The following is a 14,819-nucleotide window of genomic DNA, read 5'->3' as shown; positions in this document are numbered from 1 at the left end:
AGACCACAACCAGAACTCAATGTTAACCCTCAGGGGATGTTTAGTAAATTATTTAAAATAAACAATATAACACACCCATAAATAAATCAGTAAGACACAACAACAAGGGAAGGTTAGAGAAGGGAATGTTTGGGATCGGGGTCCAAGTAATGAAAATAAACAAAAGGTCCCTCCTCTTCTACACACCTAAACCTTCCTAACACATTCTAAACCCTAACCCACTGTCCTACCTGGTTCCAAGAAAAATACAAGGGTGACACCCGCCCGGCTAACCTAGTGTATAAAACAATGGGTTATCTACGTGAGAATGTACACCCATGGGCAGATCTACCTTTTCCCTTCTCCAGGACCTAGGTAGGGTGGAGCGCCTCAGGAGGACAGGCTGAAACACAAAGAAATTAACACCAATAGTCAAACAAAAAAACAAGTGTCCTCTCTCTCTCCCCCTCTTCTCACACAGCAAACAGATATCCTCTCTGTAATCAGCTACAGCCACGCCCACCATCGTTAGCCGCAACTCGGTACACCTGTAATGCTCAGGACAAACACACTAACAGGGGAAAATGGGGAACAAGAAAAATGTAACACGTAACAGCATGGCACAACACATGACAACACAGCATGTTAGCAACACAATATGACAACAACATGGTAGCGGCACAACATGGCAGCAGCACAACAGGGTAGCAGCACAAAACAGGGTACAAACATTACTGGGCACAGACAACAGCACAAAGGGCAAGAAGGTAGAGGCAACACATCACGCAAAGCAGCCCCAACTGTCAGTAAGAGTGTCTGGTGGGATGTAGGCCAATGTATCATATAGCCTGCAATATGTGATACATTCCAGGGTTGGGGTCAATTCGAATTTAAGTCGTTCAATTGAGGAAGGGATTTGAATTGAAAATGCCAAAATTGAAAAGAGTTTGACATAAATACACTACATGACCAAAAGTATGTGGACACCTGCTCGTCAAACATCTCATTCCAAAATCATGGGCATTAAATGGAGTTGGTTCCCCCTTTGCTGCTATAACAGCCTCCACTATTCTGGGAAGGCTTTCCACTAGATGTTGGAACATTGCTGTGGGGACTTGCTTCCATTCAGCCACAAGAGCATTAGTGAGGAAGGTCACTGATGTTGGGCGATTAGGCCTGGCTCGCATTCGGCATTCCAATTCAAACCCATTAACCCCAACTCTGATCCAGACCTCTGCTTGAAGAGGACAAAGGGGAACGTTTCATAACACATCTGTTTGGTCTGATGGACTTAACAAAAATGTGTACGCTCAACTGATTAGAAGAAGATAGCACTTTTCTTAGCTGAGTGAGTTTGGTGGAACAGTAATGCACCGCTTTATCTCCCAGAGAATAGCTAAGGTCAGCAAAAAAAGTGAGGGGCGACCACAAATCGATTTAATTAAAATATGTTGATGTTTTTTTTATGGAGACATTTTTGTTGATGGAGGATTTGTGTTTAATGTTGTAGGTGTGTACAGCCCCATGAAAACATTTTAGTTTTGCTTCTTCTCCTGGCATGATTAAGTCATGTAAAGTCGACGGCAGGCTGTGAAAACCAACTTCTCTTTACTTTGTCAAAAAAACCTGTTAACACTTAATTCGGTTATAAAAGATTTGCTTGCTCATGGAGAAACTCTACCTCAGATTCATTATGATGAGTTACAGATATGGCAGTGGTCTCCTACTAATGTTGGAATCTTGTCTTAGCTATTACTTCCTTATACCTACTTCCTTATACCTTCCTGTAACTGATCCAAATTTGCTTACACATTGAATGCTAAAAATTATAATTGAAAATGTCATGAATAAAGAAATGTTATCTCTTAGGACACGTTCTGTCTTTGACCCAGTTGTGTACTCGAGACTCCGAACTGTGTTATAATAAAGCCTACGGACAAAATCAGGATCCATAAAATCCTCCTAAATTGGCAGATTTCCAAGGTTGTATAAGGGACCTTTTAGATGTTACAAAACGTTTCAGTGAATTTGGTCCTTTGTCAAATTGGCACGCAAGTTTGGCATCCTATGCAATGAACCGTGGGAGCCGGTAAATGAGTAGTCGAAACCCTGCTAAGGGCAGGTGCCAGGTGAACTTGGATACCCTTAAACCAGGGATCATCAACTAGATTTAGCCGCCGGACGATTTCTTCTTGAGTGGATGGTCGGGGGGTGGAACATAACTACAAATAATTTGTAGACTGCAAATTGACCGCAAGAAGCCCATACAGATATAATATATAATGATATAATATTTGCTCAGAAAACTTGTGGGGCCAAATAAAAAAAAAATGCCACTTGGGGAACCCTGCCTTAAGCTATAGGGAGATTACCAAACATTATAACCAAAACATCCTATCTGTGCCCACAAGAGTTGGCTATTTCTTATGTCACATAACTGTCTAATCAAATAGAAGGCCTACAGTATGCTTTGTTGTTTGTCTCCCTCCAGAGGTAGTCTGTTCAAGTTATAGGATGAGACTTATCTGCAAGCATCAGATAAGAAACAGCAGGCATATTTAAAGGTTCTCAGCTAAGCTGTGAAACCTGTTATTCTTAGATTTATTTTCCCTTGACATGGTCAAATAACTCAAGCCTAGATTGATAACTTTTTTTTCTAGATTTGCACACAGAAACTAGAGGCCATGAGAAAATTGTTCTAAAAGAATGCCACCGATTGGCCTATAGTTGGAACTGTTAAAAGCAGTCTCACATCCTCATATCCGCCGCCCCGTTCGACCTAGACTTAAAACTTTGTATGTAGGTGTCTTTCCTCATGTCGAACAAATTTGCCTCAATTCGATTGGTTAAGACATGGCTGAGAAACTGATAAATCAGGAAATCCGATTTGACGTGTCCATTTAAATCGTTTGTAAATCCACTTCACAGTGGCCTATCAACTTTAAACATTTAAGTGTCATCAAAGACATTACCATGATTACCATGTTAAGTTTGACATTGAAATCTTAAAAAATTTGTAAAATTACCTATTCCCCTTTTTAAAAATTGTAACGCTAATGCTTAAAACAATCATAAAAAAAGTTTAAAAATCTTCTTCTGATAGACTAAAAGTCAGATTCACTCCAAATGTGGTCTTTGGACTCATCACAATAGTCCCTAAAGAGTTTGAGAAAATAACTTTGATGCATTCAAAGATGGCCACATAGATGCATATTAGCACATACGCAAAAAAAATATTGAATTCTTCCTCATGAACTATAGGACCAAATGACACCAAATGTGGAATATAGGCTCATTAGTTTGAGAAAAGATGGCTGAGTAACAGTGCCTTGCAAAAGTATTCATCCCCCTTGCCGTTTTTCCTATTTTTTTGCATTACAACCTGTAATTCAAATAGATTTTTATTTGCAACGGACATCCAAATTTGAGAAGTGAAATCAAAAAAATTACTTGTTACAAAAAATTCAAAGAAAATTTACAACGGAAAAATGGTGCGTGCATATGTATTCACCTCCATTGCTATGAAGCCCGTAAATAAGATCTGGTGCAACCAATTACCTTCAGAAGTCACATAATTAGTTAAATAAAGTCCACCTGTGTGCAATCTAAGTGTCACATGATCTGTCACATGATCTCAGTATATATATACACCTGTTCTGAAAGGCCCCAGAGTCTGCAACATCACTAAGCAAGGGGCACCACCAAGCAAGCGGCACCATGAAGACCAAGGAGCTCTCCAAACAGGTCAGACAAAGTTGTGAAGTACAGATCAGGGTTGGGTTATAAAAAAATATCAGAAACTTTGAACATCCCACGGAGCACCATTAAATCCATTATTAAAAAATGGAAAGAATATGGCACCACAACATACCTGCCAAGAGAGGGCCGCCCACCAAAACTCACAGACAAGGCAAGGAGGGCATTAATCAGAGAGGCAACAAAGAGACCAAAGATAACCCTGAAGGAGCTGCAAAGCTCCACAGCGTAGATTGGAGTATCTGTCCATAGGACCACTTTAAGCCGTACACTCCACAGAGCTGGGCTTTACGGAAGAGTGGCCAGGAAAAAGCCATTGCTTAAAGAAAGAAATAAGCAAACACGTTTGGTGTTCGCCAAAAGGCATGTGGGAGACTCTACAAACATATGGAAGAAGGTACTCTGGTCAGACAAGACTAAAATTGAGCTTTAGGCCATCAAGGAAAACGCTATGTCTGGCGCAAACCCAACACCTCACATCACCCCGAGAACACCATCCCCACAGTGAAGCATGGTGGTGGCAGCATCGTGCTGAGGGGATGTTTTTCCCATTGGCAGGGACTGGGAAACTGGTCAGAATTGAAAGAATGATGGATGGCGCTAAAAATCAGGAAATTCTTGAGGGAAACCTGTTTCAGTCTTCCCGAGATTTGAGACTGGGATGGAGGTTCACCTTCCAGCAGGACAATGACCCTAAGCATACTGCTAAAGCAACACTTGAGTGGTTTAAGGGGAAACATTTAAATGTCTTGGAATGGCCTAGTCAAAGCCCAGACCTCAATCCAATTGAGAATCTGTGGTATGACTTAAAGATTGCTGTACACCAGTGGAACTCATCCAACTTGAAGGAGCTGGAGCCGTTTTGCCTTGAAAATGGGCAAAAATCCCAGTGGCTAGATGTGCCAAGCTTATAGAGACATACCCCAAGAGACTTGCAGCTGTAATTGCTCCAAAAGGTGGCTCTAATGAAGTATTGACTTTGGGGGGGTTAACAGTTATGCACGCTCAAGTTTTCAGTTTTTTTGTCTTCTTGTTTGTTTCACAATAAAAAATATTTTGCATCTTCAAAGTGATAGGCATGTTGTGTAAATCAAATGATACAAACCCCACAAAATAGGAAAAATGCCAAAGGGGGTGAATACTTTCGCAAATCAAAAATCTGATTGTACGTGTCCATTAAAACCACTGTAAATCAACTCCACAGTAGCTTTTCAACTTTAAACTTGTCATCGCTATCATGGACGTCCCCAAGATTAACCACACTTAATTTGTTATTCAGTTTTTTATATCTCAAAAAATAAGGAAACAATTCATGCAAAATAATCTGCAATCACCTTCTCATGAACCAAACTTCAGATTCACTCCATTTTGGATTTAGACTCATGATTGCACATAAATGAAGATAGTTCCTACATGATAGAGTTCTTACTTTGTTATCCAACTGATCTTGTGTCCTTTCAGTCATACTGTGAACCCCGTTCATTGCTGCTCGCAGCTTTATTTCAAGTGTGTCACTTCGACCATGTCACCCACAGTGGTGTGTATTCAAAATTGACCAATAAAAATAATTCAGAAAAATAAAATAATGTATCTTTCGTTTCTCTGTGCTTCATAATTTTCTTTCAGTTTGCAAGAGGCTGAATGTACTGTATCTCACCAGAGAAAGCATCCGAGGGAGCGAAACAGCGCCCCTCTATATCTGTATGTGTAGGCCATCTATCTGATGCTGTCTGGTCAAAAGGAATATGACATTGTTGCCGCCCGTAGCATTGTATGCAAGGGAAGCCAGCGAGCATTTGACCTCCCTTGATAAAAAAAGTATAAAACAATAGCCAATCAACCGTTGAGCTAAACTGAAGGAACTCAGCTATGAATGGTCCAGGCGCATCACAAAAAAGTGTCAAGGGAAGCCAGTTTGGATTTGGATTCACTAAAGTCACATCAAGAGCAAAACGCATTTGACAGAAAATAAAACTTGAATTGTAGCCTTGTGTTGTTGTCCTCTGGTTGCTAGTTCCCTAAATTAGACATGGATGGAAATAGGGATTTGGACTTGTGGTTTTACTTAATTCTCCGTACTGGCCAATAACGTCAAATCTGATCCAACCATAAATTCATACATTGCACTCCTGGCTTAGCTAGATGTAGTAGGCTAATGTTAACTAGCTGGCCTGGCGCATTGTTGCCAATGAAAGAAAGTTAGGCTTGCGAGAAAGCATTTTAGCCAGGTAACCTACGAAAACAAAAAATAAAAGCGTGTACTGTACGACAGTCACTGTTTCGTCAACATGAGAGGAAGATGGTATTGGCATTTCTCTACAAATAGGGTGTCAGCATGTTTTTCTACTTGCACAAACACGTGCATGCACATACGCACAGAGAAATCAGAACCATGGACAGCTACATCATATTTAGCTTACTTTGATTGCACTAAATTGTTCTTGGTATCATTTAGTTGCAGACTAAGCATAGGTGATTTGATGATGTTGAAATGGTTGCTGGAAGAGTGGAGGCAGCTCCTGTTTTCTTTGCGACTTGCGGTAACTCTGTGGTTCTAAATCAAGTTGTTTAGTAGTCCGAAAATGTTGGAAGCATTCACTTGCATGACCATGCTGTAAGTCATGTAACTGAGGTTGCTCTCCGGATTTATGATGAAACATAGGTGTGGTTGAATTTATTCTGCCACTGCGTCTTCTTGTCTCGGCAATTATCACAACATATAGGTTGTAATATGGTAAAAATAAAAGATGGGAGTGGGCCTTGCCCAGTGATTTTACCCACGCACCACTACTGGTCACCCACAACAATTTAAGCAATTATGACAATGGTTACATTATTGATTTGAGAATACCAAAATTAATTAAAGGCAATTTTATTACAAAAAAATCATGACAAAATGACTGTACAAATAAAAAATGTTGCCCTTGGTTGTATGAATGCATCTCAGTTGGGTACAGTCGTCCTGAGGATTTTTATGTCATCGGCAGGTCGGTCTTGTGTGTTTGTTTCCACCATGCCGACGCGGTTGACCACTGCCATACCTTGGCATACCCTCCCAAAGATACTGTGCTTCCCATCCAACCACTGAGTAGGCCCCAGGGTCAGGAAGAACTGGCTTCCGTTTGTATCTGGTCCTGCATTGGCCATCGCTAGGATCCCTGCACCTAGGGAGAGAGCACCATAAGAGAGCATTAGAAAGCACCAGAAAAATACAACATTTTGGTACTATGATGTTTTTTTCCATTTCATTACTGTGAGACTATTGTTACCTGTGAATTTCAGGTCAGGGTGAAGTTCATCTTCAAACTCTTTGCCAAATATGGAGGCACCGCCACGACCTATAAGCAACACACATTACAGGGAGTAAGAATCTGATGTTGACATCAACAGATTTAGTCATCATTTGAGTTAGTGAGTCTTCTTTTCTGTCTCCCTGGAACATTCTGAATGCATCTATAAAAAAGAAATTTTTAAAAAGAGTACAGCTGATTGATGCTCAGGAAGACAAAAGCATGGCAGTGGAACAAGTGGCATTTTGAAGAATTTCTCCAGGCCTCATCTATGCTAGTGTGTGTATATCTGTGTGTGTGTCTGTCTCACCTGTTCCTGTGGGGTCTCCTCCCTGCACCATGAAGTCCTTGATGATACGATGAAACTTGGTGTTGTTGTAGTAACCTCTCCTGGCCAACTCAGAAAAGTTTTTGCAGGTTTTGGGAGCATGTCTCCAGTATAGTTCCACTGCAATTGTACCCATTCTGGAACACAAGAGGGCATGAAATGTTGCTAAGATTGAGCATTCATTTTCCATCGGATATTAAATGAACCAATGGACAGCATTTAGTATTCGAAAAACATGACTGATCAGCAACCATTCGCGTAACTCCTAACGAGTTAGCTAATCAGCTAACGTTAGCTATTCATTCACTCAAAACATTTAGCTAAGGTTAGCTAGCTAACGTAGGCTAGCAAGCTATGAGAACTTACGTTGTCTCCAGGCTCACTGTGGGTGGCTGCCAGGTATCTGGTGGTATTCCCGACATGGTGACTTAACAAATCTAGAGTAATTGTATAAATAAATATACAAAAACTGCTATGTAGCCAATGTTGTGCGATTTATCAATGAAAACTGTCTAACGGCTACTGTGGTAGAAACCGGAAGTAACTCCGTATGTACACTGTGCCGGAAATGCATTTTTTTTATTGCCTGAGTTCAGAATGGAACTTTACCGCCACCTAGTGCACAAAAAGTATAGTACAACCACTGTAGATTTAAGCATTTTTTTAGAGGTAGATATAAAAATGAATTGAGACTCCCATCTATGCTTCATGTGTGGCAGCATCAGTCTGTTCTAGTTGGTGTAATCATGCTTCATCAGCAATTATAAACTGGGTGGTTAGAGCCCTGAATGATGATTGGCTAACAGCCGTGGTATATCAGACCGTATACCACAGGGTATAACAAAACATTTTTTTTTACTGCTCTAATTACGTTGGTAACCAGTTTCTAATAGCAATAAGGCACCTCAGTGGTTTGTGATATATGGCCAATATACCACGGCTAAGGGCTGTGTCCAGGCACTCCGCGTTGCGCATAAGAACAGAGAGTCATGCCTAAGAACAGCCCTTAGCCGTGGTGTATTGGCCATATACCACACCCCTTCTGACATTATTGCTTAATAATATGTGTGTGTGAATTGCACACACATGAACCACGCTCAGTGTGTGTGTGTGTGTGTGTGTGGGTCTGAATTCGTGGGCACTCGCTCATGCTGTTTATAATGATTCATATGATAATGAAAAGCACAAAAGAACGTTGATGACCTTTATTAACATAATCAACAAAATACTGTTAGCAAATATCTGTTCAAGACATTTTACATACAAATACATAATAAACATTCTAAGCCAGTAATTGGAGAAATCATTGAGGGGTAAAAAAACATCACATGACCCAATACCAGTTCATTTGTACAGATTGTCCAAGAGACTGACAGAGAAAGAGCGATGAGACACCTTGTAATGGACGGCATTACCAGACAGTATTAGACAGAGTAGCTAGATCTAAACTTGTCTGGTAAGACGACAATTACAAGGTTTAGGTAGGAGCATCAGAGGAAAGTAGCCAGGGTCTTTGTTGCTACAGCAGCTTGATGACAGACAAGCTGTAAAGACAGAAGACAGAAATAAGTTGGAGAATTGGAATAGTTTATAGAAATACATCCTCAAGATACCAGTGGTGAAAAATGTAAAAATCTATCAGAGGTAATAGTTTATCAGTGGAGCAAAACATGTCAAAAAGCAAGATGACACAATCTTTCAATAATTTGAACTTTAAAAGGACATGCAAATGAATTATGTAACTGGCCTACAATTTCAGAGTTCAGAATGAATACGCAAAGGGGTGATTCGATATGTGTGTGTTAAACCAGAACTCAGAAGTACAGCCCTTGACAAACATCACCTTTGAAACACCTCAATCACCTTATGCTTTTATCTCTGTTGTCCATTGACTTGTACAGTCAACCTATTGTTTGAGAACACACAGTCTGAAAAAATTATTCAAATTATAATATATGCTATTGAGCAGACTCTTTTATCCAAAGTGAATTACAGTCATCCGTGCATACATTTTCAAATCAAAGTTTATTGGCCGCATACACAGATTTGCAGAAATTATTGTAGATGCAGCGGAATACAAAAAAACAAAACAATATAAACATTATCCAGAAAAAAAATTAAGAAATTAAGAAAATCTGAAGTTTCTATGTCAAAGACTGGAATATAAATATATAAATATATACCAGTCAAACGTTTGGACACACCTACTCATTCAAAGGTTTTTCTTAATTTTTTATATATCTTCTACATTGTAGAATAATAGTAAAGACATCAAAACTAGGAAATAACACACATGGAATAATGTAGTAACCAAAAAAGTATTTTATATTTTAGATTATTCAATGTAGCCATCCTTTGCCTTCATGACAGCTTTGCATACTCTTGGCATTCTCTCAACCAGCTTCATGAGGAATGCTTCTCCAACAGCCATGCTGGTTAAGTGTGCCTTGAATTCTAAATAAATCACTGACAGTGTCACCAGCAAAGCACCCCCACACCTCCTCCTCCATGCTTCACGGTGGGAACCACACATGCAGGGATCATCTGTTCACCTACTCTGCGTCTCACAAAGACAATGTGGTTGGAAACAAAAATCTCATATTTGCACTCATCAGACAGATTTCCACCAGTCTAATGTCCATTGCTCATGTTTCTTGGCCCAAGCAAGTCTCTTATTATTATTGGTGTCCATTAGTAGTGGTTTCTTTGCAGCAATTCCACCATGAAGGCCTGATTCATGAAGTCTCCTCTGAACAGTTGATGTTGAGATGTGTCTGTTACTTGAACTCTGTGAAGCATTTATTTGGGCTGCAATCTGAGGTGCAGTTAACTCTAATGAACGTATCCTCTGCAGCAGAGGTAACTCTGGGTCTTCCTTTCCTGTGGCGGTCCTCATGAGAGCCAGTTTCATCATAGCGCTTGATGGTTTTTGCGATTGCACCTGAAGAAACTTTCAAAGTTCTTGAAATTTTCCACATGGACAGACCTTCATGTCTTAAAGTAACGATGGACTGTCGTTTTACTTTGCTTATTTGAGCTGTTCTTGTCATAATATAGACTTGGTCTTTCACCAAATAGTGCTTTCTTCTGTATACCACCCCTACCTTGTCACAACACAACATTGTCTCAAAAGCATTAAGAAGTAAAGAAAGTCCACAAATTAACTTTTAACAAGGAACACCTGTTAACTGAAATGCATTCCAGGTGACTACGTCATGAAGCTGTTTGAGAGTATGCCAAGAGTGTGCAAAGCTGTCATGAAGTCAAAGGCTGGCTACTTTGAAGAATCTCAAATATAAAATAACACTTTAACACATTTTTGGTTACTAGATAATTCCGAATGTGTTATTACATAGTTTGGATGTCTTCATTATTATTTTACAATGTAGAAAATGGTCAAAATAAAGAAAAACCCTTGAATGAGTAGGTGTGTCTAAACTTTTGACTGGTACTGTATATGCATATAATGTAGTGTGTTAAACAGCATATGAATAGAAAATATGTGTACAACAGTAGTTATATAGGATGATCCATGACTAAAATACAGTATATACACATAGAGTGGGTAAAACAGTATGTAAACATTAATGTTAACAGTTTTCAATGACTCTATGTACATAGGGCAGGTGTCTCTAAGGTGCAGGGTAGAGTACCAGGTGGGAGACGCCTAGTTCCTCGTCTCCCTTCACTTTTCCTTGAGAATAGTGTGTTGAATAGTAAAACAGACCAATTGGTTAAGAGTTATAAATAGGTTGAGAGTTATAAAAGAGAATAGAGAGAGAGAGAGAGAGAGAGAGAAAGAGAGAATAGAGAGAATAGAGAGAAGAGAGAGAGAATAGAGAGAGAGAGAGAGAGAATAGAGAGAGAGAGAAAGAGAGAATAGAGAGAAGAGAGAGAGAGAGAGAGAGAATAGAGAGAAGAGAGAGAGAATAGAGAGAGAGAGAAAGAGAGAATAGAGAGAAGAGAGAGAGAGAGAAGAGAGAGAGAGATAGAGAGAGAGAGAGAAGAGAGAGAGAGAGAGAGAGAGAGAGCGAGAGCGAGAGAGCATGAGAGCATGAGAGCAATAGAGGTCGTTGTGTTTATTTTTCTCACACAGATCTCAGGTGTCAGCTGCACAATATGCCACGCAGGTACAGTAGCGCTGGACCAATCACAAGCCAACAAAAGCCCAGGCTCAGCTCTGACTGGGGGAGGGGTAAAGGAAGTGGCTCCTACTGCAACAGTAATTTCACTGGTATTCTTTAACTACTGGGTGGGGTGGAAAATCTACACAAAGGGCAGGAGGCAGTGAGGAACTACCTATCACAAAAGGGGGGTTAGGCAGAAGGTGTTCACCACAGACAGCGTCAATCTCTTATCCTATGGGACTATCTCTGTCAGCCTTCACTGTCTAGTGTGTGCCACCTTTCTGGTTGCTTCCTCCAGCCAGTTGTTCCATCATCTTATTGTTTACCTATGTAGTCCTTTAAAAATAACTACCCTACTACAGCATCCATATTTTCATGTGCTGTACTGTAAACTGGAGATCACCTGATTTGGAGTGTACAGCTGAACTATGATAATGCCATACAAGGGCCTCACTATTAAACATATTTACAAACAGCAAATGCTTCCTGCTTCAGGTATGCTACAGTGCCGTTGCACCCCTATTGGTTGTTGGGATTATTGATGTGGTTGTTTGAAGGGCTTTCAGGGAACATCATTACCAGACAGTGTTAGAACATCTATGTACAGCCAAGCACTGTCAGGTAAGATGTGTCCTGAAAGCCATAGAAAGTGAATATCAAAAGCACATAACTATATCTATCTATATCCAACTCAGAGCATATCTAAGTCTACACAACCCTTAGAATACTACTCAAAGCTACCAGCAACTCATAAGATATTACTACCCACTGGCTCAAGGACTAAGAAAATACAGTGCTAAACGGGATTGTGTTTGTGTGTTACGTGTTTACTCTGATGCTTGCAGAGGGTCATCATCATCATTACCAGGCAGTATTAGAGAGAGTTATGACATCCAAAACTGCCTTGTAAGATGGAGATGGCCATCCAAATATCAATATTTCATTTACAAGAGCAACACAGATGCGGACAGTGTCAATAGGGGAGGCTACTGGTCCAGAAAAGCACTTACTGACTGCTGTGCTTTACCAACCTTGTCGGATTTTTTTTGATGGTTTCATTCTATAATTGTGCAACAACATCAGTAGACTAAGTCACTGTTAATAATTATCCAAACACTACAAAACCGTTCCTTTTTATGATCTAAGAACCTAAACTATAATTTAAGAGGCTGCGGTTTTACAAAAGTTACTTGACGTTATGCGATCTGCGCTGTTAGTTTAAAAAAGTATGGCACTGGGCCATCGCAAAGTCAAGCTTCATCTGCATCAAACCGCTAAAGTATGATGTCGATAATTTAGTATTCTAGAGTACCACAGTGACAGGAATATCAGAAAAACTGGACTGACATCAGAAATCAGATTACTGTCATGTCTAGATTTATCAGAGTATGTCATAGTTAGGGTTGCAAAGCCACCGGTAATTTACTGAAGTTACTGGAATCTTCAGGAATTTTGGTAATGAACAGAAAATCTATGGCAATCTATCGCAACGTTGGTAATTTATACTTGAATAACTTTTTAAAAATGTATTCATATATAGTATTCATTTTTTTTATATATATCTGTGGCCACGCTGTCCATGAGTTTCTAGTAAATAGGCCATATGGTTCAAGAGAAAATCGCCTAATTAATAATAAAAAGCATCTAATCAACAATGGCATTATTTTCAATGGCATTATTTTCGTTGACATTATTTTTAATGCAATTCTTCTAACTATTCACTGTCTTCCATATACTCACAACTGCCACCAATTTGAAGCTAAAATATTGACAACAAATACATAATGACATAGTCAAATAAATAAAAGTGTGTAAAAAAAAATATTAAGGATATTTCATGCTTGAAACCCTTATATTAAACACCAATGGTATTCACTAAGTTGATGGTTTATATTTAGGATAATGTTTTACAGCTTTGCCATTGATTTTTTTATTTGTTTATCTCTTATTTCATTATTTCATATATTTTACATGTGATAAAGCCACACAGAGGGTCAGAGATTATTACAGACATCTGAAGTACCCAAATGGGCCACTAGATGTCTTTCAATAGATTACGCAACATCCCTGAAAGAAACCAAAAGTCTGGTAGTTTACTGGTAAATGTGAAAGTTTCCAGTAATATACCCTCCCTTTGCAATCCTAGTCATACTAGATTATGACTGTTGAACCAAAGTACAATTAACTGTATTATTTCCTTTTCATTGCCACATTGGCAAACTGCCACCAATGTTGTAGAATGCCCTCATTGACAAACTGCCACCAACGTTGCAGAATGCCCTCATTGACATTTCATGGCAAACATGATACATTACACAACATCTATAGTGCCTTCAAGAAGTATTCAAACCCATTTGCTTTTTACACATTTTGTTGTGTTGCTGTAGCCTGAATTTGAAATGGATTAAATTGAGATTTGGTGTCAATGATCTAAACACAATATTGTATAACGTCAACGTGGAATTAAAAGCTGAAAAGTCTTGAGTCAATAAGTATTCAACCACTTTGTTATGGCAAGCCTAAATACCTATATGTACAACCTGTATGCACTGTGCACAAATCACACTGTTCCTGCACTGGTAAATACACTATCATAGCATTTAAAAATTGCTGTTGTGTTATTTTACCATATACATATTGTCCGATTACATTAGCCCTTTCATGTAAAGTAACATTACTTTCAGTAGTAGACGTTTGACAGTCTACAAGTAAAATATTGTTTGCTTTCTTTCTTTCGGGGGGGGGCAGGTAGCCTAGTGGTTAGAGTGTTGAGCCAGTAACCAAAAGGTTGCTGGATTGAATCCCCTGAGCTGACAAGGTAAAAATCTGCCCCTGAACAAGGCAGTTAACCCACTGTTCCCCGGCAGGCCATTATTGTAATTTAAGAATTTGTTCTTAACTGACTTGCCTAGTTAAATAAAGGTGAAAAAAATATATTTAAAAATAAATTAATGTTCAAAATACATAGCTTCCATTGCTGTCAGAACAAGCATAAAGAAAAGGTTTTGCTCTAAAACAAGCAAAGCAAACATTACTTGATGCAAATGTGAGAGCAGGAAAGGTTGTATGGCAGCGGGAGCAGGTAAAAATGTAGGACTATACTCTGGGAGAGGGGGGAGGAGGGGAGGGGGGGACTGAGAAGGAAATCAAACAGAAACACCTGTAATCTTACCGTTGTGAATAGAGCAGTAAAGAAAAAAAGTTATTAAAAAAAGTGAGGAGTTGTAAAAGGAGAAAGCAGAGGGGGACATATCTCAAATTTCCCCTTGGAGCCCAAGAGAGAGCCACATCCAGTCTCTCTCGGGTCATTCAAGGCCCCATGAAAGGCAAACCCCACAG

General features: G+C 39.4%; 1 protein-coding gene across 1 annotated transcript; it reads right to left on the bottom strand.

The window, feature by feature from the left end:
* Nucleotides 1–6,591: 6,591 nt before the first annotated feature.
* On the bottom strand, nucleotides 6,592–7,917 carry ppil1 (peptidylprolyl isomerase (cyclophilin)-like 1). Its single transcript, XM_029775807.1, has 4 exons — nucleotides 7,720–7,917; nucleotides 7,336–7,490; nucleotides 7,005–7,073; nucleotides 6,592–6,899 (listed from the first exon to the last, which is right to left on the bottom strand). Exons 1-4 carry the CDS (start codon nucleotides 7,773–7,775, stop codon nucleotides 6,679–6,681), a joined length of 501 nt encoding a protein of 166 aa, XP_029631667.1. The 5' UTR covers nucleotides 7,776–7,917; the 3' UTR covers nucleotides 6,592–6,678.
* Nucleotides 7,918–14,819: the final 6,902 nt, after the last annotated feature.

This window comes from Salmo trutta, chromosome 14 (assembly GCF_901001165.1).
Source record: "Salmo trutta chromosome 14, fSalTru1.1, whole genome shotgun sequence".
Lineage (NCBI taxonomy): Eukaryota > Metazoa > Chordata > Actinopteri > Salmoniformes > Salmonidae > Salmo > Salmo trutta.
Note: the sequence above shows the minus strand (reverse complement) of the source record. Positions and strands in the feature narration are given on the sequence as shown.